The 27,470-nt window shown below is 43.4% G+C and overlaps 1 protein-coding gene across 1 annotated transcript in view; it reads left to right on the top strand.

Annotated features, from left to right (window-relative positions):
• The window catches only part of LOC138371307 (uncharacterized), a 38,705-nt gene extending 15,012 nt beyond the window's left edge, over positions 1–23,693 (top strand). The window contains exon 3 of the mRNA XM_069336091.1: positions 23,556–23,693. Coding sequence (XP_069192192.1) covers positions 23,556–23,693 — 138 coding nt within the window. The remainder of the gene's footprint in view (positions 1–23,555) is intronic.
• Positions 23,694–27,470: the final 3,777 nt, after the last annotated feature.

Raw genomic sequence — 27,470 nt, 5'->3', positions numbered from 1 at the left:
TCATTGCTGTGTTGTAACACTCAAAGCACAGTTTACAGCGTTGCAATTTTGCAACTGTCATCGTGTAATTTTTGTGATGCAACACTCACAACTGTCATCGTGTAATTATTGTGATGCAACACTCACAACTGTCATCGTGTAATTATTGTGATGCAACACTCACAACTGTCATCGTGTAATTATTGTGATGCAACACTCACAACTCAAATTGCCATCAAGTGTTTAACGTTGTATTCTTGCCAGATATTAATGTTTTATTGCTAATTTGTAAATTATATAAAAGTTAGCGATTGAATAAATAAACAAAAGGTGATAGAAAACAAATAACTAACAAGTGATTAAATAGATGTATATAAAATAAATGAATAAATAAAATGTGACTGAATGAACAAACTTTGTTAGATTCAATAAAATGTTATTTAATATATATAATAAAGTTGCTGTAATTGACAAACATAACGAGATTGAACATTTAAAATGTGATTATATAAATGAAAATTGCGAATAAATAATTAAAACTGAATCATTATGTAACTAAATGAAAAAAGGAAATGTCAGCCACTGAGAGTTGGAACTGGTGACCGCGTGAACACCGGGTCCAACTGGTGACCGCGTGAACACCGGGTCCAACTGGTGACCGCGTGAACACCGGGTCCAACTGGTGACCGCGTGAACACCGGGTCCAACTGGTGACCGCGTGAACACCGGGTCCAACTGGTGACCGCGTGAACACCGGGTCCAACTGGTGACCGCGTGAACACCGGGTCCAACTGGTGACCGCGTCAACACCGGGTCCAACTGGTGACCGCGTGAAACCGGGTCCAACTGGTGACCGCGTCAACACCGGGTCCAACTGGTGACCGCGTGAACACCGGGTCCCACTGGTGACCGCGTGAACACCGGGTCCAACTGGTGACCGCGTGAACACCGGGTCCAACTGGTGACCGCGTCAACACCGGGTCCAACTGGTGACCGCGGGAACACCGGGTCCAACTGGTGACATCGTGAACACCGGGTCCAACTGGTGACCACGTGAACACCGGGTCCAACTGGTGACCGCGTGAACACCGGGTCCAACTGGTGACATCGTGAACACCGGGTCCAACTGGTGACCGCGTGAACACCGGGTCCAACTGGTGACAGCGTCAACACCGGGTCCAACTGGTGACAGCGTCAACACCGGGTCCAACTGGTGACCGCGTGAACACCGGGTCCAACTGGTGACCGCGTGAACACCGGGTCCAACTGGTGACCGCGTGAACACCGGGTCCAACTGGTGACCGCGTGAACACCGGGTCCAACTGGTGACCGCGTCAACACCGGGTCCAACTGGTGACCGCGTGAAACCGGGTCCAACTGGTGACCGCGTCAACACCGGGTCCAACTGGTGACCGCGTCAACACCGGGTCCAACTGGTGACCGCGTCAACACCGGGTCCAACTGGTGACCGCGTCAACACCGGGTCCAACTGGTGACCGCGTCAACACCGGGTCCAACTGGTGACCGCGTCAACACCGGGTCCAACTGGTGACCGCGTCAACACCGGGTCCAACTGGTGACCGCGTGAACACCGGGTCCAACTGGTGACAGCGTGAACACCGGGTCCCACTGGTGACCGCGTGAACACCGGGTCCGACCTCCCAGTCTGGCCACGACTCTTCCTGCTTAATGAAGAACTCAACAGTCATACATTCATCCACTTCATCATACATCATCAACTGACAATTGAGGCGTGAGAAGGAGAAAGTCGGGAAGGAAAAGTCTCTGAGGAAGCGAGGTAAGGTAAGGTAATTATGAGGTGAAAGTACTAGGCCAGTATGATTATACAGCACTTGGAAGGGATATTAAGATCATCTGGGATATATAAGGACGAAGTGAAGGAATGGAAAGCTACCACTTGGGTCATCAGGGATCGAACGCGGACCCGGCAAGAAGCGAGAGGACGGAGTGGAGTAACGGTGCCCATGAAGCACTGGGAGCATCGGGGATCGAACACAAACGTATTTTATAAGCAGCACAGATCTAATAAATGTCAGCAAACTGAAGTGTACACAGTTGTTCTCACCAGTTCTTTAAGGTTTATCAGTTAGTTACTGAACTTAATTAATTAATCAGTATTAAAGTTATGTTTATCAGTTAGTTATTGAACTACGCCTGGAACCCGTAGGTGCGGGACTCTGAAGTCCTCCTCCTTGGGCTCTAGCAGCCCCAGGCTCTGCTTCAGGAGGCTGGGGTCGTTCTTGCACTTGCTGGGGTGCTTCTTCTCCGGCCCCGACCACGGCGGTCTCCGGGTTATGAGTCCCTTCACCAGCTTCCAGGTCAACTCCGGAGCTCACAGTTCCTGCGACGGCGCTGGAACCAATCATATTGGCGTTTGCCTTTCCATTGGAGACTTTCGGCGCCGTGGAGAGGGGGACCTGCTGCATGGTTGACAGCTTCTCCCCCGTATCAACCTACCCTGGCTTTGTGCCCTGGAGAGGCCACTTCAGACCGACAACCAGAGCGCAACTCCATAGTCTCCTGAGACTGATGAATGTCTGCTACTACTACGACTAGAAGATATAGGTAATAATATATATGTAATAGTATTAGTTAACACAAAACTATATATTGGAGGAACTCTACAACCTGTAATAAGAAGTCTTGTACTTTGAATGTAACCAATGTTGTAACTCTTTTTGTGTAATGAAATTTTAAATAAAATAAAATGGCAAAATAAAAAAAATATAGGGGTGAAAAGACAATATGTAAGTTTATGCGGGTGCCCCACAAGGCTTCCCCGGATGCTGCATGTCGTCTTCTTCGAGGTCGAGGGTCCCTACAAACGCAACCAAAGATGGTAACCCCTATATATTTATATAACCTATATCTATAAAATAGAATGTTTATCCGAGGATGGTGACCAGACACTTGGTGGGACTTGCCTCGCCCAGCTTTCCAAGATGAGTCATGTTGGGTAGGGGAGCGTCATAGCGTAGTCGGTGTCCGCCGAATTGTAATACTTTAAGAAATATCGGCAATTATATTAATAGCAAACCTAAGACAACCGTGCAGTAATAACATCTATGTAGGAGAAATCCACAAGGGCCGTGACGAGAGTTCGAAGCTACATCCGAGAGCATCCCAGACGCTGCCTTAGTCGACTGAGCTACGACATGGTAAAAGAATTGCAACCAGAAGTTCTACTGACCTTACATGGATCCTGCAGCCTCTCTGAGACAAAAACCAGGATTTTACACAATTCCCCCCATGCACCCGAGCTCTGTCAATAAGCCGTTCTACCTCTTTACAAAATGAAGTAAGAGCGAAGAGGTAGAACGGCTTATTGACAGAGCTCGGGTGCATGGGGGGATTTGTGTAAAATCCTGGTTTGTGTCTCGGAGAGGCTGCAGGATCCAAGTAAGGTCAGTAGAACTTCTGGTTGCAATTCTTTTACCATGTCGTAGCTCAGTCGATTAAGGCAGCGTCTGGGATCCTCTCGGACGTAGGTTTGAACCCTCGTCACGGCCCTTGTAGATTTGTTCATATGATGCATCACGCTATTGTGATTTCTGTCTGTAATCTATGTAGGAGCTTATGATATATTAATAGCAGTGCTTATAAGCAACACATCCATCCTCCATCGTACATATATTGATGTAATGAACAATTGGATAGCAGAATTTGGTATTATTGAATTTGGATAAACCGGCAAAGGTTTTGTCAAATCAAATCAAATGTTTATTCAGGTAAAGTACATACATACAAGGTGAGACACAAATATGTTGTGGGATTTATAGATAGAGCTTGTACATACAATGTCTAAAGCCGCTATTACGCCAAGCGTTTCGGGCAAGGTTGGCCCGAACCTTTGTATTTGTTTCTCATAAATCCTAACGTAACTTACCATCCAAGGTCTAATTCTAATACATGCTAACTGAGGCCAAATGTGGGAACCGACCTGTGAGATATATATTTATTTGATTTATATGAATTTATATAGAATTTATATTTACGTTAATTTGTATACTTCGATAGCAATTTGTATGATGATAAGTGGACTGTATTTCTGCAATAATCTCACAAATCGATCCTCTACACATTAGGGGGGTTTATATTGAATTTATATATATGCAGCCAATCAAACTACAGTATTAGACTACATACATTGAAGAGGTTCCTTATCTTATTGTACAGCCGGCCTTAGTCCACCAGGTATAACCAGGATGTAGACACCAAATTATCCTCTTTGAGGTAGCTTCCATCACCCAGTAACTGGTACACAAAGCATGCTTCCTTGTCTTGACCTGTCAAAAGGGCGCTAGCTGTAAAGCCAGAATCCTAATATATGACAGCTATATCAGAGAAAACACTGTACAAGGAATCATAAAGACCTGGCTTAATTACCTTTAGTAGGAGGCGATCTCGTGATCTAACTGGCTCACCCTATCTAATGACATTAATGGCCACAAATGATAGATAAATGGGTTTCGACAGAACACTTAACTTGTATTTGTTGACAGCGTGTTGATGATGGTACACCTTTGGTTTCCATAACACTTCGTCCAAGTAAAATTAACAGGAGCCGAAATGCTCCCAGCGCCTCTGGTCTAAGTACAATAACAATGGCTGACCACTCCCTCACAACTGACGCTACTGGCCTACATTGTCCAGATGACAGTAAGTGATAGAAGGGTCACATTTACTCTATTTTAATTCTGATAATTAAGTTAATTTATATGAGATGTTTTTATGATGGTAAAGTCCAAAGACTAATGTATTTAAGAATAATTCCCACCATAATAGGTGGTGAATTTATAATAGTATGTGGTAATGATATTCCGTTTTCTATAGACGGTAATCCCACTACATGTTACATTTTCTATGGGTTAACTTGTTTATACAACGCAGCAGCAATATTATCTGCCTGCATGTAATATTAAATGATGTCGGATTTTCCGACATAATTCCCCAGGGGGCTGCTCCCGGGTAGAAGTCCTATTTAGAACAGACGAACACCGATACTCCTCCTTCGAATTATTAGATTAATTTGATGTTAGTAGTTAGTAATCACACATTTGTGCGTCTGTTCGTACAGGACGGATGTCCCGTACTAGAGTTGCAGGGGTTAGATGTCTAATGCTATTTCATTTCCCTGTTAACTCTTGAAAGGCTAATGTTCAAGCCTAATTACATATTATTTAACCCAGAAGACTGAATGTGATCAAGTACTACAGTCAAGTATGATTCAGGGACTGCAGTGAGATCAGTGACATTAGATATAACTTGAAGTTTGTTCAGGTAACTGGTCACTGATATATAAACACTGAGGCCCATGGAATACATATTGATTAAATAATAAATGTATCAAATCAGTCATCAGATTTATTGGGGTTTAATTCAGTTAATTGATTCAGAGGATTGAATAGCTCATCATTAAAGTAAAATATGGTTCTGAGACTGCTGTGGGTTCAGTGACACTGGTCGCAGTGGCTTGTAGCTGTTTTAGGCTACTGTTCACTGATTTGCCACTGAGGCCTCATGAACTCATCTTCAGCTTTAAATGATGATACTAACATCAACCTCTGTTGGTATAGTCAGCTGTAATCTCCTTAGTATAATGCTACTGGAGAAATATAATCAGCTGACAAATTTAGATTTCTACTGGTATTGTTTATCTGCAGCCATAGGTCTCCTCAGGCTTGATACTGGGCCTGAGAGTAATTTACCTCCTGCAGATTTTAACATGGTTATGCCCTGATATTTAGTAGGGCTACCGATGAATCGATGGCAATGGTCTGTCCCTACAAGGAGACCGAAGTCGGTGAGGTGATCAGACTTAATATTATCTGCCAATTTTATTCCTCTATTTCTCAGGAATTTGGCTGTTGCTCTCAGACCTTGAACTTGTAGGTCTACTGGTATTTTGTCCACCACAATGGCTTGTACTCTACAGACGTACCTGCCTATACGTACTGATGGTTGTACCACCTGGTAGACTTGAGGTCCTGCATCTGTTACAAACCCTGAGATATTGAATGACATCTGGGCTACAGGCCTTAATTGTAGTTCATCTGCCAGCCTTTTAGTGACAAATGTTCTCTGGGATCCTTGGTCAAACAACCCACGGGTATGGACCTTGGCCCTGTTATTCAGGATGGTAATTTGGGCAGTAGGCAAAGTCGTATTACCTTTAGACTTTGCCGATTGGACACTCTTTGTTTGTTGCACTTTGCAGTACTGTACTGTGGTGGAAATGCAATCTTCCACCTTGGGTCTTGAATACGTTAATTTCGTATATTTGCACAGTGCTGCATGGTGCCTACCTCTTCTACACCTGTTACAGGTGTTGAATTGGGTATCACAATAGTCTATGTTGTGTGACTTGAGACACCTTGAACATCTCCCTAATTCCTGGAATCGCTCAATACGAGTGTCTCTGGTTGGATAATTAGCACAACAGTATGTTGAATGTTTCTTTTTGGAGAACATACATGTCCCCCAGCCTACTGCACGTTTGGAAGTTACCGGTTTGGGTGAACTAGTAACAGTAGGCTTGGAGGATTCTGCTGCATTGTCAGATTTTCTGCAACTTGATGTTAGAGTAATTGACTGACGTTTATTTGGGGTAGTTGTTTTACCCTTTAATTGACTATTATTTTCTATTTCTGAAGGCTTGCATGAGGCTTTAACTTTCTCATTTGCTCGTCGTTTGTTTATGATGGAATGTAAACCTTCAGTGATGTCCTGTACTGTCAGGATGGTGTTATGTTGATGTGCATATAATTCATCTAGTATATCTCTGGACAATTTTCGTTGAAGGACTACTTTGGTCATCCATTCACTAGTAGTTATATCAGCCTTAAGACTGAATGTTCTTAGTAGTGACTCAAACTCCATGCTGAAGGATTGTAATTAGTCAGCAGTCTGATCAGGTTGAGGTAAATCTAGCAGTTGTAGTACTAGATGTATGACAGTTTTCTCATTGCCAGCATTATCCCTAGGAAGCTGGACTGGGAAATTAGTGCTGTCGCTATTTTCATTTACATTTTCTACTACTGGTTAAGCTTCACCTCTAGCTTGGAGGCATGTTAACTTAGTAGCCTCAGGTATTGGGTTTTCAGAATCCACAGAGACTGTGGATAAATTGTCTGAGAACTGCTTAATTTCTGGTGGTATAATATTGGGTGAAACTGTAGTGGGTGAAGCTTTACTGGGTGAAGCTTTATCCTTGTTGATTAAAGGATCTAATCTGGCTTGACATTTATTCTCAAAAAGATCCAGATCATCCATAACATTATCTACTTTATTTGATGTACTGACTAATTGTTCTGATTCAATTATCCTGTGTAAATGTTCCAACCTGCCTTGAGTTTCTTCTTCATATTGTGCTAGGTCAGACAGGAATTGTTCCACATCTTCAACTACTACGTCGTCGTGGACTTGATTTTGGTAAGATTTCCTATTTGCTTTCAATATATGCAATTGGGTTTGAATATGTAATAGTGGTATTTTCAACCGACGATAATTAATTACAGGCTCATATAACAACTGTTCATATTGGTCGAGATCTCTTGTCAGTTGACGTTTGCTTGCTACTAAAGCACACTTTGATTTCTGTGGCTTAGTCATGGTGACTTGTTAATTGGGCACCACTGGCTCATAAATTGTGAGCAAGTACTAATGGTAGCCTAGGGTAAATTTCTGCACTCGCTAGGCTGTAATCCTACCTCTACTAGAGGTTAGCACTTAAAATTAATACACATTATATATATACTATCATACACACTAATGATTTGAGTGATAAACCAGTGTCACTGGAAGTACCTTTAGGTTAGCTCTTCTATATCACCCTAGGATGGAATACACTAATTAATCACTCAAAGGTGTAATGATCATAAGTAAATTATTATATACACAACTCAACTCGAGTTGATAAAAATTACACCCAAAATAGGGTCTGCACCATTCATTAATGGTGCTAGGTTGTTCAATATAGTACAACTAGACTATGGTAATAATGGGACTAGGATGAACAATAAATAGTTCAACTAGTCAATGGTAATATCCTACCCTGTTGTGGGTTGGCAATTGGTAAATATTATACTGTGATCACTAGTGCAATATATATTAAATAATTCTCTATTTTGGAGAAATAATATACACAATTATTGATAATAGCCTCTTAATTAGCCTCTATGAAACTTCTAATATTATCTAGAAGTATTAAATATTATTAGTGACCTCGCGAAATAAAGTCCACAAAATTTGTGGATAATCTCTCGCGAAATTTAACACCACGAAATCCGTGAACAATCTCGCGACACAGCCACTAATTTGGCTGGCTTCAATATTAGCGCAGTCATTTCACAGAATAACACGCCACCAAATCTGTAGGTGTGCATGAAACCGCTGATGAGGCTGATCTGAACTGAGCGGGGCTCGTGAACTCGCTCAAGGCAACGCCGCCGTCTTTGACTGCTGGCTTTGTATAAATCACACTGCACTAATATATTTAATGAATCCACTGGTTAACTGGTTCATCCGGTACTAAGATGACCAAATGTGGGTTCAAAGGACCAAATAATCCAGTTCCTTAGGTCCAAATAATTCGGTTTCGAAGGACCAAATAATGTGGGAACCGACCTGTGAGATTTATATTTATTTGATTTATATGAATTTATATAGAATTTATATTTACATTAATTTGTATACTTCGATAGCAATTTGTATGATGATAAATGGACTGTATTTCTGCAATAATCTCACAAATCGATCCTTTACACATTAGGGGGGGTTTATATTGAATTTATATATATGCAGCCAATCAAACTACAGTATTAGACTACATACATTGAAGAGGTTCCTTATCTTATTGTACAGCAGGCCTTAGTCCACCAGGTATAACCAGGATGTAGATACCAAATTATCCTCTTTGAGGTAGCTTCCATCACCCAGTAACTGGTACACAAAGTATGCTTCCTCGTCTTGACCTGTCAAAAGGGCGCTAGCTGTAAAGCCAGAATCCTAATATATGACAGCTATATCAGAGAAAAGACTGTACAAGGAACCATAAAGACCTGGCTTAATTACCTTTAGCATGAGGCGATCTCGTGATCTAACCGGCCCACCCTATCTAATGACATTAATGGCCACAAATGATAGATAAATGGGTTTTGGCAGAACACTTAACTTGTATTTGTTGACAGCGTGTTGATGACGGTACACCTTTGGTTTCCATAACACTTCGTCTAAGTAAAATTAACAGGAGCCGAAATGCTCCCGTGCGCCTCTGGTCTAAGTACAATAACAATGGCTGACCACTCCCTCATAACTGACGCTACTGGCCTACATTGTCCAGATGACAGTAAGTGATAGAAGGGTCACATTTACTCTATTTAAAATTCTGATAATTAAGTTAATTTATATGAGATGTTTTTATGATGGTAAAGTCCAAAGACTAATGTATTTAAGAATAATTCCCACCATAATAGGTGGTGAATTTATAATAGTATGTGGTAATGATATTCCGTTTTCTATAGACGGTAATTCCACTACATGTTACATTTTCTATGGGTTAACTTGTTTATACAACGCAGCAGCAATATTATCTGCCTGCATGAAATATTAAATGGTGTCGGATTTTCCGACACCAAATATAGTACATATATATGTTATACTAGGCCTAGGAATATATCTGTTTGGTTTTAGCTGTATTTTTTCCCGACTATAAGGTGAATAGTACCAAATTCTACTATGTAATTGTCCATTACGTCAATATTTAATTTATATGTACGATGCTCTACATAGTTACAAAATGTACAGGAGGATGGATTGCTATCATTAAAGATAAAAACATTTCTTTTGGTTTGTTATGGTAGGAAAAATTTAGACTGTAGCAGAGCGTAGTTTCGATCTACGGACCTCTAGTGGGATTATGGGCCCAGCACGCTTCCACTGCGCCACTTTGCTCCACAATGCATAGTTATATGACTCTCAATATTAATAATTAGTATAATGTAGTATTAGCAAATTACAAATTGGTATAAGTTTTATGATTTAATAAATATTGTCAATATTCTTTGTTATTAATTTTAGCTCTTTGAAGGGGAGGGAAGGGAACTATCAGGGGGGAAAGCGCCAAGCCATTACAAGTATATAGCACTGGGAAGGGGTCAGGATAAGGATTTGGGATGGGACGGAGGAAAGGAATGGTACCCAACCACTTGCTCGGTCGGGGATTGAACGCCGACCTGCAAGAAGCGAGACCGTCGCTCTACCGTCCGACCCAAGTGGTCGGACACTTTGAGTTTATTTCAATAGGTTATGAAAACAAACATTTAAAAAGTCAAATGTTTCCGCCCGGGATCGAACCGGGGACCTTGCGCGTGTGAGGCGCACGTGATAACCACTACACTATGGAAACCTGAAGTATAGCGACCTGTTATTATATGGACCAAATCCGGTTAATTGCTACCAAAGATGCACATAGTTTTTCTTCAGCGATATAATATGATCAAAACACATTGCTTGAGTAATTATATAAATTAAACAAGGTTTAATAACGAAAATAGAGAGAAAATCCTGTTTTATGTGTGTACGGGGTGTATGACGTCACGATAACATGAGAGGTTTAGTTTAGTTTAGTTCACTTATTATGCACCCCATACCCATCTTGTGGGAGGTAGAAGGAGTTACAGAAGCACATAATGGGCTCAGGGACTGAACCCCACAATTCACTTAGTTAAGCAAGTTCAAATCTTGATAACTAGTTACAAAATTCAGTATAAGTCGTCACATCATAAATGGGTTCGTGATTGACCACAAGTACGGTTTCTAAATTAAGCAACTGACATGTGGAGAGCTAGTGTCACAATTTTTTTTTTTTTTTTTTTTAGATATATACAAGAGTTGTTACATTCTTGTACAGTCACTAGTACGCGTAGCGTTTCGGGCAGGTCCCTGGAATACGATCCCCTGCCGCGAAGAATCGTTTTTTCATCCAAGTACACATTTTACTGTTGCGTTAAACAGAGGCTACAGTTAAGGAATTGCGGCCAGTAAATCCTCCCCGGCCAGGATACGAACCCATGACATAGCGCTCGCGGAACGCCAGAACCCCCCTCCAGTGGGCAGCGGTGGATAGCAGATCATTTTGAATTAAATATTTACACATCTCTGGAACATTTAATTTGTTAAAGGAAGCAGAAGGAAGTGATATTAGGGTCTCAGAGTGCGGGAGCAGGTGTTTTTAAGGGTTCAGAGAAAGGGAGCGAGCGGGAAAAAGCAGGAAAAACTGATTTTAGGGCTTCAGGAAGCAAAAGGAAGTGTTTTTAAGGCTTCAGAGAGCGGGAGGAAATAGGAGGAAGTATTTTTAGGGATTCGGAGAGCGGAAGGAATTGTTATTAGGGCTTCAGAGAGCGGGAGCGAGTGGCAGGAAGCAGGAGAAATAATTTGTAAGGCTTCAGAGAGCGATTGATTGATGAAGATTAAGCCACTCAAAAGGTGGCACGAGCATGAATAGCCCGTAAGTAGTGGCCCTTTTGAGCCATCACCAGTATCAAAAGCTGATACTGGATATCTGTGGAGGTGCGAATGCACCCTGCATGACGGGAGATGTCTCCCTTATGAATGTTTTAAGATGAAGATGAAGCCACCCAAAAGGTGGCACGGGCATGAATAGCTCGTAAGTGGTGGCCCTTTTGAGCCATTACCAGTATCAAGAGCTGATACTGGAGATCTGTGGAGGTGCGACTGCACCCTGCGTGACAGGAGATGTCTCCCGTGAGAGAGCGAGAGGGAATATTTTTAAGGCTTCAGAGAGCGGGAGGTAGGAGAAGGAAATATTAATAGGGTTTCAGAGATCGGGAACGAGCAGGAGGAAGTATTTTTATGGGTTCAGAGAGTGGTAGGAAGTGTTACTAGCGCTTCAGAGAGCGGGAGGAAGCAGGAGGAAGTGTTTTTAGGGCTTTCGATGGCGGGAAGGAGCGGTAAGAAGCAGGAGGAAATATTTGTAAGGTTTTAGAGAGCGTAGCCTCCGTAACACAGTTGGTTAGCGTACAAATGTTTCTCGCTGTAGGGCTCTCACCATGTCAGTTGCTTAATTTAGAAACTGTACTTGTTGGCGGTCTCGAGCCCATTGTTGATGTGATGATGTGCATTGAATTTTGTAACTCTCTCAGCAAGATTAACTTGCTCAGGTAAATGAATTGTGGGGTTCAGTCCCTATGAGCCCATTATGTGCCTCTGTAACTCTTTCCACTACCGTCCAAAGGACAGGTATGGGGTGCATATTAATTGAACTAAACTATAAACAAGGTCGAGGGAGGGGGAAGAAGTACCGTGCGCGCTCCGTTAAAATCGTGACATTAACCGGGATTCTTAGGACTACTACCGTGGATTACTGATTACGGACATAACAAAGTGCATAGTGACCCGCTGGAAAAAATTGAAAATAGTCATTAACAATAGAACTTGGTGTTAAATAGAGAATAAACGGGAGACCACGTGTGAGCCAGTGAACGAGGCTTTGTGTACATGCGTGTATTAGGGAAAAAAAATAGTGAACGGTGATTCGTGGAACAGTGATGTGGAACGGGTATCACAACAACATATAAGTTGGAAGTGAATATTATAAATATAGAATACTAGAAATATAGAATAGTGGCAAGAGGCGGCATCAGTGGTTATAAATCGGGTAACTGGAAACTGGTGACATCAACCTGGGACAACAAGAGGTCACCTGTACCGACCGGGGACCAGCTTCGCACCCTACGCTAAGTACCTGCCATAAAGTTTGAACAAAATAACATACATAATATTACAAATATACGGTATACATATAATATTATAAATATTAAACATATAAATATATATACATATATATTGTTACAAATATACAATATACATATAATATTATAAATATATAGATATATACAACAAAACAAGGCAAAATGGGAGTAAATAAACAAATTTGTGGCCACTGTAACAACTCCTGAAAGACGAAGGTAACGGGAATTGAATGTTATATCTGTAAGACTAGATTCCATTCGGCTTGTACAGGAGTGAGTAACACTACGGCACTGAGAGCTGGCCACTTGCTCTGGGTGTGTAAAAACGACCTGCCAGCTTGGAATATCCTAAAAAACCTTCTAGATAACATGACGCATGATCGGAAAACATCATTCATTGGAAGCCTACCAGCCATCCAGGAGTGGGAAAGGAACAACAATTCTAATATACCAGGGGCGGAGGCTATAGTCAGGGAAGAAACTGAGGCTGAAACTCAGGAAGTTGTAAACTCTGACTCAGTAGGCCAGGATGTAGATGACAGTAAACTAGAAAGTGTACCAGACAGCACTGACAGCTCGATAGGTACAGACACTACGACGGTTCCCGATAGAGCAATTCAGGACAGACTTATGCAAATTTTATGCAAAGGGCATATGCAGACATAGATATGCTGGTAATAAGAAAGAATTAGAATGCAGTTACCAACATCCCAAAAAATGTTTAAATATGCTTAGGAAAGGTGAGTGTCGATTTGGATCAATATGTAGGTTTTTCCATCCTGACATGTGCCAAACCTCACTGGAGGACAGAAAATGCTATGACCTCAGCTGCCCACACTTTCACGTGAAAGGCACGGAACGCTACATAAAGAGTGGCAAACAGGATAATGAATTTGGAGGAAACTATAAATTTTTTATACCAGACCGACAGAGAATTCAAAAGGAGCAGCATGGAGAGTGTATGAAACTGGATGCCAGATCCACTTGCATTCCAGAATTACAGATACAATTACCCACCGAAAGGGAACTACAACTACGACAGACAACTGCCCTACAACAATCAGTACTGGTCAGAACAAACTCATTATGTCCACGCATAATGGGCTTGCCGAAAAAGTCTCCCATCCAAACTATCACTAATAGAGTAACCTCATTCATCTTTGCCAACATACAAGGACTGAAAACAAGAACAAACAACAAAGTACAGTTCATAAATGGCCTCCTCACGGAGTCAAATGCAGTATTTGCAGCTTTCACAGAAACCTATGCAGGGGAATTGTTGGACAGTGAGATCTGGATTCCAGGATATAACCTATACAGGTGTGATAGGAAAATTAGGTCACATGGAGGAGTGGGTCTGTATATTAAGGAAGACCTTGTATGCTCGGTGCTTCTAAACGTTATAAATGAGGTGGTAGAGGTACTGGGATTAAAAATAGAGAAAATAAATTTAGTGATTATTCTAAATATACAAACCGCCAGATGCAACGGCTGAGGAATTCACAGAACAGATAAGCAAAATAGAGAATAGCCTTGATAATTTGGAGAACCCGATACCTGATATTATCTTCCTAGGTGACTTCAACTTGCCTAGTCTCAGGTGGAAAATATCAAACAATAATATTATACCAGGAAATCTATCAGGACCTAACCAACCACAGATTAGAGAACTACTTAGATTCTGTGACAAATTTTCACTCAATCAGCAGATATCGGAGCCAACGAGAAATGAAAATATTCTAGATCTGGTCTTTACGAACAATGAAGACATTATCAGAGACATTACGATATCAGATACCACATGCTCAGATCACAAGCTCATTGAAGTGCAAGCGACCATCAATACTCAGAATAGACCTAAAACGTTGATAAAGCGAGAGGGGCTATTCAGTAAATTCAATTTTAATAATAAAAGGATAGCCTGGGAGATAATAAACAGGGAACTTACAAACATTCCATAGGGGACTGTTCTAAGTAATACAAGTCCTACAGAAGGAATATAAAAACTGACTTCAGAAGCGTATCAAGTCTGCCTGAAACATGTTCCTTTGAGGAAAGCCAGAAAGAGATCTAACGTAGAAAGAGAACGCAGACGACACTATAAACACAGAAAAAAAATAACGGAACTGCTTATGCAGACACGAATTTCCCGTCAAAGAAGGAATAATTTAAATAGGGAGATTGAAGAAATCGAGCGGAAATTGAAACACTCATATGAAACTGAAGAAAGGCAGTTAGAACAGAAAGCAATTCAGGAAATAAAGAAAAATCCAAAATATTTCTTCTCATATGCGAAATCAAAAGCAAAAACCACTGCCAGTATTGGACCTATTTGTACAAGTGAAGGTTCATACACGGAGGATGACAAAGAAATTAGTGAAATCCTAAAAAAGCAGTATGAGGACATGTTTAGCACTCCAATAAACAACATGAAGGTGGAAGATCCAGACAATTTCTTTATGCGGGATATTCAAACCCCTGTAAATATAACTGATATAAACACGAGCGCACTAAATTTTGAAAGAGAAATTGAAAACATGCCCATGCACTCGGCCCCAGGTCCAGACTCATGGAATTCAATATTTATAAAGAAATGCCAAGTGCCGGTAGCACAGGCACTCAGTATAGTGTGGAGGAAGAGCTTGGACACGGGGGAGATACCAGATGCACTTAAAGTAGCAGACATAGCCCCTCTACACAAGGGAGGGAGCAAAGCATTGGCAAAGAATTATAGACCAGTTGCACTAACATCGCACATCATAAAAGTATTTGAGAGAGTGATTAGGAGTCAGGTCACCAATTTCATGGAGACCAATGACCTTCACAACCCAGGCCAACATGGATTTCGAGCGGGAAGATCGTACAGCTACTTGAGCACTACGACAAAGTCACTGAGGCATTAGAAGAAAAACAGAATGCTGATGTGATATACACGGACTTCGCAAAGGCTTTCGATAAATGTGACCATGGCGTGATAGCACACAAAATGAAGTCAATGGGAATAACCTGTAAAGTAGGACGCTGGATACTCAGTTTTCTGTCAAACAGACTCAGCGAGTAACGGTCAACCATATAAAATCTAGTCCAAGTGCAGTTAAAAGCTCTGTACCTCATGGTACAGTTCTTGCACCGCTGCTTTTCCTTATTCTCATATCAGATATAGACAAAAATACAAGTCACAGCTTCGTATCGTCCTTTGCAGATGACACAAAAATCAGTATGAAAATTACCTCGGCTGAAGACATTGAAAAACTTCAAGCTGATATTAATAAAGTTTTCGACTGGGCATCAGAAAATAACATGATGTTTAACAGTGATAAATTCCAGGTACTCAGGTACGGTAAAAATGAGGACCTTAAACATAATACAGAGTACAAAACACAATCAAATGTACCCATAGTAGGAAAACAGCATGTAAAGGATTTGGGAATAATAATGTCTGACGACCTAACGTTTAAGGAGCATAACCAAGCAAATATTCCGACAGCCAGAAAAATGATTGGATGGATTACGAGAACTTTCAAATCCAGGGATCCCATCACAATGGTTGTACTCTTCAAGTCACTTGTGTTGTCCCGTCTTGAGTACTGCTCAGTACTCACTTCCCCCTTCAGAGCAGGAGAGATTGCTGAAATTGAGGGAATACAGAGAACATATACGGCACGCATAGACGCAATAAAGCACCTAAATTATTGGGATCGTCTCAAACCCCTCCAAATGTACTCACTAGAAAGAAGACGAGAGAGATATCAAATAATATACACCTGGAAGATACTGGAGAGCCAAGTACCAAATCTACACAGTAAAATAACAACGTACTGGAGTGAACGATATGGAAGAAAATGTAGAATAGAACCAGTGAAGAGCAGAGGTGCCATAGGCACAATCAGGGAACACTGTATAAACATCAGAGGTCCGCGGTTGTTCAACATCCTCCCAGCAAGCATAAGAAATATTGCCGGAACAACCGTGGACATTTTCATGAGGAAACTAGATTTATTCCTCCAAGGAGTGCCGGACCAACCGGGCTGTGGTGGGTATGTGGGCCTGCAGGCCACTCCAAGCAACAGCCTAGTGGACCAAACTCTCACAAGTCAAGCCTGGCCTCGGGCCGGGCGGACGTACTGCTATGTACTTACATTTGTAATGAAAAAAAAAACATTATTAATACATTAAAACAATTTCGTAGCAGAGCGTAGTTTCGATCTACGGACCTCTGGGTTATGGGCCCAGCACGCTTCCACTGCGCCACTCTGCTGCTCATATTAATTGGATGATACATTTTATACGTCTTTTATAAAATTATAATTGGTAATATTTTCTTCATAAATAAAAGTACCAGTGTTTCTGCGCAGTAACGCTCCAGTATGTACGGAGTTTATTTTTATTTTATTTATTTATATATTCAAGAGTTCTTACATTCTTGTACAGCCTGTATATTCTTGTACGCGTAGCGTTTCGGGTAAGTCCTCAATCCTATGTTCCCTGGAATACGACTCCGCGAAGAATTGTTTTTACAACCAAGTACCCATTTTACTGTTGAATTAAACAGAGGCTACAGTTAAGGATTTGCGCCCAGTAAATCCTCCCCGGCCAGGATACAAACTCAGGACAAAGCGCTCGCGGAACGCCAGGCGAGCGTCTTACCACGACGCCAAGGAGACATCCCATGCGTCATCTTGCGCATGGGATGCATACATCATGGTAACTGTGCGCAGCTAGCTGCGTATGACATACATCATAGCACAGCCAGCTGCGTATGACATACATCATAGCATGAGTATGTGATCACTGCTGCACACGATGGGTATGGGTTCACTACCACTCATGAACAGGACATGTATTGGAGGCACTAACGCTCACAGGATAGGTATACATGGGGTCTACAGGATAAGTATGGGATCCACTCAGCCCTGGAGGCTGATCTGTCGTGTTTGTTGAGGTCTATAGCAACTCTTCTTGCATGTAAACATTCCAAGCATAAGAATTATATTTTGTGTCTGGACCGAGATTCATCAGTCAGTTACGCAAGTACTTACGAACATGTTATCTCAATCTTTGGCGACTTTACACATATTAAACAGTTGATGAGCTCCGAAGGACTGGGAGGCAGTTTATAATTATATATTATTTTCTAAATTGTTGTGTTATGCCGCCAAAACTCGGCATGTAGATGTTCAACCCGTCCTCCTAATAGAACGGCGCCTTTTGACGAATACTCTTCCCGAGACCAAAATTTGTCGTACTAGAAAATGGTAGCGGCTCATGAAACTGCAGCCCATCCTCTTATTGTTGCAAAGACAACCTTAACTAACTGAACCTTCCTAGGCCTAATACACGCTATTTAAGGCCTAATATCGTACATATGTCTGCTATGCTAGACCTAGGAATATATATGTTTTTTTAGCTTTATTTTTTCAGACTATAAAGTGATGAGTGCTATATACTTCACTTCCGACTATAAAGAGTCTATAATTAAGACTATAATTAAGAATTCAGACTATAAAGTGATCAGTAAGTTCTATTATGTAATGACTTAGTACGTCAACGTTTGTACTATGGAGCATATACAACAACTACTGTGTAAACAGGAGGATGGGTCGCGACGTTGACATACTGTGCCGTTCTCTGTTGTGTTAGGATAAGGTCACTTACGCGCGAGAGTTTGTTGACGTTGGGAGACTTGAGAAGGACGGGCTGGATCACGGGGCCAAGTGTGACATCGCTGTCAAGTGTGTTATGTCGGTCTTGTCTGAGGTCAACCCCTAGAGTTGGTCTAAATAATCGCCCCCGGGTGGGCTCGAACCACCAACCTTTCGGTTAACAGCCGAACGCGCTAACCAATTGTGCCACGGAGGCTCGAGGAAAGTACTAAACAAATTTGTAATAAGGCGGAAATACTTAGATATCGAAGTGTAATAATTATCTGAGTTTGAGAGCTACTAATAGTGGCCTCGATGAGGACAGGAGGCCGGCGGCTTGTCGACGGTCCCCCATTTGCTTTGATGATATTTTCCTGATGATGATAATTCCTATAGTGTCCTAATGCCTAAGTAACCTTGTGTCTAGTGGTCACGACGGAGACGGGAAGCCGGCAGCTTGTCAATGGCTCCCCCATTTTTCCTAAGTTTCCTCCTTTTCTTTCTTCCCTAATTTTCCTCCTTTCCCCCCACAAAAAAGAGTAACAACAACAAAAAAGACTCTGGGGTTGGAGTCCCTGTGCCTTCTTGTACCAACTTCGAGGTTAACTCCGGAGCTGGAGCCCCCTGGAGCAGTTCCTTGTTGCCTTCAACCTCGTTCTGACAGTTCCTGCGACGGCGCTGGAACCTGTCTTAGTGGCGTTTGCCTTTCCAATTGAGACGTTCGGTGCTGTGGAGTGGGGGACCTGCTGCATGGGTGACAGCTTCTCCCCCCGTATCAACCTACCCTGGCTTTGCGCCCTGGAGAGGCCACTCCAGACCGACAACCAGAACGCAACTCCATAGTCTCCTGAGACAGATGGACGCCTACTACTTGGATGGTCCACCAGTTTTTACATTCTTATAAAGCCAATAGCACGCATAGCGTTTCGGGCAGGTCCTTTATTCTAATACAGTTAGAATAAAGATAATTCAAGATAATTAACTAAGATTAATATTAATCTTAATTAAAAAACCCAAATACGACCAGCCAGATCGTTTCACTGCTGGGTGAAGAGAGGCGTACAGTTAAGGATTAGAACCTAGTCAATCCTCCCCGGCCAGGATACGAACCCAGACTAAATTATTCGCGAAGTGCGGGGACTAGTGTTTCACCACTGCGCCACGGGGACTGCATGCACGGTGACCAGTCATTGAAAGATGCACACCAATTGGGAACTCTAATAAGAAAGTCAACTTTATTTTCAAGGAAAATAAAGTAAACATCTCTGGTGCGGCCACATTTGGACTGCTGTATCAAGCATAGAGGCCTCAGCTTCAGAACATATCTGCTGTGGAGAAAGTACAACACAGAGCGACAAAAAGCATCTGAGAACTATATTGGCTCCCATACCAGGAACGGTTGAGGGCCCCAGGACTAACACAGCAAGCCAGACGTGGCATGGTGGCTCCCATACCAGGAACGGTTGAGGGCCCCAGGACTAACACAGCAAGCCAGACGGGGCATGGTGGCTCCCATACCAGGAACGGTTGAGGGCCCCAGGACTAACACAGCAAGCCAGACGGGGCATGGTGGCTCCCATACCAGGAACGGCTGAGGGCCCCAGGACTAACACAGCAAGCCAGACGGGGCATGGTGGCTCCCATACCAGGAACGGTTGAGGGCCCCAGGACTAACACAGCAAGCCAGACGGGGCATGGTGGCTCCCATACCAGGAACGGTTGAGGGCCCCAGGACTAACACAGCAAGCCAGACGTGGCATCGCGGCTCCCATACCAGGAACGGTTGAGGGCCCCAGGACTAACACAGCAAGCCAGACGGGGCATGGTGGCTCCCATACCAGGAACGGTTGAGGGCCCCAGGACTAACACAGCAAGCCAGACGTGGCATCGCGGCTCCCATACCAGGAACGGTTGAGGGCCCCAGGACTAACACAGCAAGCCAGACGGGGCATGGTGGCTCCCATACCAGGAACGGTTGAGGGCCCCAGGACTAACACAGCAAGCCAGACGGGGCATGGCAGCTCCCATACCAGGAACGGTTGAGGGCCCCAGGACTAACACAGCAAGCCAGACGGGGCATGGTGGCTCCCATACCAGGAACGGTTGAGGGCCCCAGGACTAACACAGCAAGCCAGACGGGGCATGGTGGCTCCCATACCAGGAACGGTTGAGGGCCCCAGGACTAACACAGCAAGCCAGACGGGGCATGGTGGCTCCCATACCAGGAACGGTTGAGGGCCCCAGGACTAACACAGCAAGCCAGACGGGGCATGGTGGCTCCCATACCAGGAACGGTTGAGGGCCCCAGGACTAACACAGCAAGCCAGACGGGGCATGGCGGCTCCCATACCAGGAACGGTTGAGGGCCCCAGGACTAACACAGCAAGCCAGACGGGGCATGGTGGCTCCCATACCAGGAACGGTTGAGGGCCCCAGGACTAACACAGCAAGCCAGACGGGGCATGGCGGCTCCCATACCAGGAACGGTTGAGGGCCCCAGGACTAACACAGCAAGCCAGACGGGGCATGGCGGCTCTCATACCAGGAACGGTTGAGGGCCCCAGGACTAACACAGCAAGCCAGACGTGGCATGGTGGCTCCCATACCAGGAACGGTTGAGGGCCCCAGGACTAACACAGCAAGCCAGACAGGGCATGGCGGCTCTCATACCAGGAACGGTTGAGGGCCCCAGGACTAACACAGCAAGCCAGACGTGGCATGGTGGCTCCCATACCAGGAACGGTTGAGGGCCCCAGGACTAACACAGCAAGCCAGACGGGGCATGGTGGCTCCCATACCAGGAACGGTTGAGGGCCCCAGGACTAACACAACAAGCCAGACGGGGCATGGTGGCTCCCATACCAGGAACGGTTGAGGGCCCCAGGACTAACACAGCAAGCCAGACGGGGCATGGCGGCTCTCATACCAGGAACGGTTGAGGGCCCCAGGACTAACACAGCAAGCCAGACGTGGCATGGTGGCTCCCATACCAGGAACGGTTGAGGGCCCCAGGACTAACACAGCAAGCCAGACGGGGCATGGTGGCTCCCATACCAGGAACGGTTGAGGGCCCCAGGACTAACACAGCAAGCCAGACGGGGCATGGCGGCTCCCATACCAGGAACGGTTGAGGGCCCCAGGACTAACACAGCAAGCCGGACGGGGCATGGCGGCTCCCATACCAGGAACGGTTGAGGGCCCCAGGACTAACACAGCAAGCCAGACGGGGCATGGTGGCTCCCATACCAGGAACGGTTGAGGGCCCCAGGACTAACACAGCAAGCCAGACGTGGCATGGTGGCTCCCATACCAGGAACGGTTGAGGGCCCCAGGACTAACACAGCAAGCCAGACGGGGCATGGTGGCTCCCATACCAGGAACGGTTGAGGGCCCCAGGACTAACACAGCAAGCCAGACGGGGCATGGTGGCTCCCATACCAGGAACGGTTGAGGGCCCCAGGACTAACACAGCAAGCCAGACGGGGCATGGTGGCTCCCATACCAGGAACGGTTGAGGGCCCCAGGACTAACACAGCAAGCCAGACGGGGCATGGTGGCTCCCATACCAGGAACGGTTGAGGGCCCCAGGACTAACACAGCAAGCCAGACGGGGCATGGTGGCTCCCATACCAGGAACGGTTGAGGGCCCCAGGACTAACACAGCAAGCCAGACGGGGCATGGTGGCTCCCATACCAGGAACGGTTGAGGGCCCCAGGACTAACACAGCAAGCCAGACGGGGCATGGTGGCTCCCATACCAGGAACGGTTGAGGGCCCCAGGACGAACACAGCAAGCCACAGTATACAGAACAGCGTACAGTATACAGAACCCCGTACAGTATACAGAACAGCATACAGTATACAGAACCCCGTACAGTATACAGAACAGCATACAGTATACAGAACCCCGAACAGTATACGGAACAGCGTACAGTATACAGAACAGCATACAGTATACAGAACCCCGAACAGTATACGGAACAGCGTACAGTATACAGAGCAGTGTAAATTATACAGAACAGTGTACAGTATACAGAACAGCGTACAGTACACAGAACAGTGTACAGTATACAGAACAGTGTAAGTATACATAACAGCGTACAGTATACAGAACAGTGTACAGTATACAGAACAGTGTAAGTATACAGAACAGTGTATAGTATACAGAACAGTGTACAGTATACAGAACAGTGTAAGTATACATAACAGCGTACAGTATACAGAACAGTGTACAGTATACAGAACAGTGTACAGTATACAGAACAGCATACAGTATACAGAACAGTGTACAGTATACAGAACAGTGTAAGTATACAGAGCAGTGTACAGTATACAGAACAGTGTACAGTATACAGAACAGTGTACAGTATACAGAACAGCGTACAGTATACAGGACAGCATACAGTATACAGAACAGTGTACAGTATACAGAACAGTGTACAGCATACAGAAACCCTATACAGTATACAGAACTGCGTACAGTATACAGAACACCATACAGTATACTGAACCCCATATAGTATACAGAACCCTGTAAAGAATACAGAACAATGTACAGTATACACAACAGTGTACATTATACAGAACAGTGTACAGTATACAGAACAGTGTACAGTATACAGAACAGTGTACAGTATACAGAACAGTATACAGGAGAGCATACAGTATACAGAACCCCGTACAGTATACAGAACAGTGTACAGTATACAGAACCCCGTACAGTATACAGAACAGCATACAATATACAGAACCCCATACAGTATACAGAACAGTGTACATTATACAGAACAGCGTAGAGTATACAGAACAGTGTACAGTATACAGAACCTCGTACAGTATACAGAACAGTGTACAGTATACAGAGCCCTGTACACTATACAGCACCCCGTACAGTATACAGCACCCTGTACAGTATACAGAACACTGTACCAATAATCCTGTCCAATAACGATGGTCTGCTTTCAGCCACTGATACTGCTATTGAATTCAAGAGATTCTTCTCTTCCATTGGGTCAACCTTGCAAATGATATTCCATCTTTCAGTACTGATGTTCAGGACTATCTTACAGATAACTACCCACAGTCTCTGTACCTAACGCCCGCTAATTCCACTGATGTTACTGACATAATCATTTCCCTTAAGACCAAATCTAGTGCCCTTGCTGAGATACCAACTCTAATCTACAAAAAAAAATCCAGATCTTTAGCCCATGCCATTGCATTGCTCTACAAGTCACTTAAACTCCAAACTTTTCCAGATATTCTAAAAAAGCGAGAGTAACCCCAGTCCATAAATGTGGTGATCTCACTGATGTCAACAACTTCAGACCTATATCAGTTCTGCCAAGCTCGTCAAAAGTATTTGGAAAACTAATCTACAAGCAGCTTTACTCTTATCTAGCCAAACACAATATACTTAGCTCTTGTTAATATGGCTTCAGACCCCCCAAAAAAGTATTAACGATGCACTTAACTTGATACATGCAGCTCTTGATAAAACTTGATACATGCAGCTCTTGATAAAAATGAGTTCCCTGTTGGGTTGTTTGTGGACCTGCATAAGGCTTTTGACACTGTCAACCACCAAAACCTTCTTCTTAAATTACATCATTATGGAGACAGAGGTCACTTCCTGCAATACCTTCAATCTTACCTTACTGACAGGCTTCAGTATGTTTCTGTGAATAATTCAATTTCTCCCACCCTACCCATCAACACTGGTGTTCCTCAGGGCAGCATACTTGGCCCTCTCCTCTTTCTCATCTACATTAATGACCTTCCAAATGCCTCTCAACACCTCAAACCAATTCTATTTGCTGACGACACAACCTTCATCTTCTCCAGTCCTGACCCTCTTACTCTAAATGTCACAGTGAATACTGAACTAAATAAAGTCCATCTCTGGCTAACTGCCAACAAACTCACCCTCAACATTGACAAAACTTTCTATATTTTGTTTGGCAATAAATCCTCAAATCAAATTAATCTCGGGATAAACAATATCCAAATTTGTAACAAAGTAGATGGCAAATTCTTTGGTGTTGTTACGGCCCTCTCGGGTCGCAACTGGGTTCTTACTCTGATGTTGTTAGAGGAAGGGTATCCGGCCCCAAGCCAGTAGTGGCTTTCAAGGGATGTGATCCGTAACGCAAGTAAACTAAAAGGGGAAGGGAAAGAAAGGCAAAAACTTAATATAATATAATAACCGCCACCAATAAATAATATATATAAAGTTACACAGGGGGAGGGGTATTAACACTGCACAGGGGAATTATCTACACGGTCGTCTTCTCCTGAAGACTCTGGATCCTCTCGGTGTCAAGCCCTCGGTGCTCTCGTGGCCTCACGACGAATTCTTCGAGAAGCTGAGTCTACCCCGGCCACAGGCCAGCCAAAACACAGTTCCACTGGGGGCACCGCCGTGGAGGCCGTCAACCACAAGTCCAGCAGACTGCTGGCAGGTTCCGGATCAGCAACGCTGTTCAGGCCACTCCACGAGCGATACTAGGGTAGCGCCCTAGTCAGGAGCCTCGTGTGATACCACAGATCACTCTCCTGTCCACAATACCCCAGTGGTCAATCGTCTCCACCAGTCGGTCCCGGGTACGACAATCCTTCAACTGCCACTTCACTGGCAGGGTAACACCACAGTGTTCCTCCGGGAGGCGACTCACAGCTGCTGCAGCAAAGCACTTGGTATGGGGACGGCTGCCTTGGGTAGACTGACTCAACTTCTCTTACAGCAGTCCCAGGTCGACTCTGTAAGCAGACACGTCATCAATAACAGGGACACACTAAAGCACCTCACTTACAGGCTCAGACACAAACGCCCGACGTATCCACTCCATAGATGGCGTTGTCGTCTGAGCACCACCTCACCAGAGGTCAGCAGCGGCGGTGTTGTGAGCTGAACAGGACTGGAAACTGGCCCTTGTGGCCGGTACACTTCGTCCTCACCAGGTGTCGTCGTCCATTTGGAGGGGGTTTCGAGAGCTGACCCACAGATGGCGCGGTCGTCACTGCTCTGTGCTCGGACGCTGGATTCGGGTTCGTAACAGGTGTTCTCATAGACAACAAGCTGAATTTCCAGGGTCACATTCTAAATATATAAAAAAAAGTTTCAAAAACTGTTGGCATTCTTTCTAATATCAGATATTATGTACCCCGCCCAGCCCTGGTGACTCTCTATTACTCCCTCATCTATCCATATCTCAACTATGGTATTTGTTGTCGGTTTTCCTGCCCGAAACGCTTTGCGTAATAGTGGCTTTAGGCATTGTATGTACTAGCTCTATCTATTAAGCCAACAAACTTTGTAAAATCTCTTTATGTATGTACCTTTGCCTAAATAAAAATTATTATTATTAAAAAATTATTATATTATTGTGCTTGGGGTTCTACTACACAAAATCATTTACGTCCTCTAATTACTCAACAAGAAGCTGCTATTAGAACAATATCTAACTCTGGCCCCAGACAGCACTCGGTACCCTTACTCAAATCTTTAAATATGTTAGATATTAAGTCACTGCACATCCTCTCATGTGTACTCAATATATTTAAAACTCTGAACTGCAATGTCAATCCTGACCTTAGAAGCTTCCTAGAAGGTTGTAACAGAACTCATGGGCATCACATCAGAAACAAATACCTATTTGATATTCCAAGAATGCGACTTAACCAAACTAGAAATGCTCTACAATTCAAGGGACCCAGAACGTGGAATGACCTCCCCTATCATGTCAAAGACTGTACCTCTCTCAACCAGTTTAAGAGTAAAACCAAGTACTACCTAATTAACTCCATGTAACCTACCTTACCCCTTATATGTCAACCCCATGTCGTGCTATTTTTTTTTAAAACAATGCTGTTTGTTCACGAACTTGTACAATTTCTGATTTTTGCCATGTTCCCCCCACCCCTTTTTTTGTATTTTTTATTCCTTTTTTCAACATAATTTATACCAAATCCCAATTACTATTAAGTTTTATTCTAAGTTTTTTTTTCCCATACCTTGCCCAAAACGCTATGCGTACTAGTGGCTTTAGGTACTGTATGTACTAGCTCTATTTATAAATCCAACATTATGTTTGTAAATCAACTATTTATGTACTTTCCTGAATAAAATTTACTTTACTTTACTTTACTTATTTTACCGGTAACAGAAGACAAACGACCCTGCCAACGGGCAAGGATTGAAGAATGAATAACTGGGTAGAAGTTGGAATAGAAGATAGAAGGAGACAAATGGGCAAAATGTTTCTTTCACCCTAATGCCCCTGTTACCTAGCAGTAAATAGGTACCTGGGAGTTAGACAGCTGCTACAGGTTGCTTCCTGGGGGTGTGGAACAATAAGGAGGCCTGGTCGAGGACTGGGCTGCGAGGATGCTAAGCCTCGAAATCATCTCAAAATAACCTCAAGATAACCTATTGTAAAGTCTAGGAGAGGGAATGTACTCCTGAATGGAGTATCTGGCATCTGGCATCAGCAATAATTATAGAAAGCAGAAGGGAAGGTACTATCAAAAGTGATCTTCACAATTTATATATTTATTTATTAATTTATTTATTTATTTATTTATATATATACAAGAAGGTACATTGGGATTGTGCGGATACATAGCATAGTAATTACACTCTTGTAAAGCCATTAGTACGCGCAGCATTTCGGGCAGGTCCTTAATCTAAGAAAATTTTAAGTAGGTAAATACTTGCAAAATTTATAAAAATTATAACAGTTACATAGCAAGAAAAAAAAATAAAAATTGAGAGAAAATTGTAGGCATATTAAGGCACATAGGTAGCTCAGATTGACTGCAATGACAGCTTGAATGGTAATTTAACAAAAATTAGTAGGCACAATACAGCATATGGCTAGCACATAAAAGAAGACAGCAATGAACACAATGATAAGGTTGTTTGGGTTAAGTACATAAAGATTGGGAGATTGGCTAACACTAGATACAGAGCAAATTTAAAGTTCAATGTAGGAAACTACGAAGATGAAATTAGGTACTTTTTGGTTTTGTTTTTAAATGACGCAAAAGTTTGACAGCT

The sequence above is a fragment of the Procambarus clarkii genome, chromosome 35, assembly GCF_040958095.1.
Source record: "Procambarus clarkii isolate CNS0578487 chromosome 35, FALCON_Pclarkii_2.0, whole genome shotgun sequence".
Classification (NCBI taxonomy): Eukaryota; Metazoa; Arthropoda; class Malacostraca; order Decapoda; family Cambaridae; genus Procambarus; species Procambarus clarkii.
Note: the sequence above shows the minus strand (reverse complement) of the source record. Positions and strands in the feature narration are given on the sequence as shown.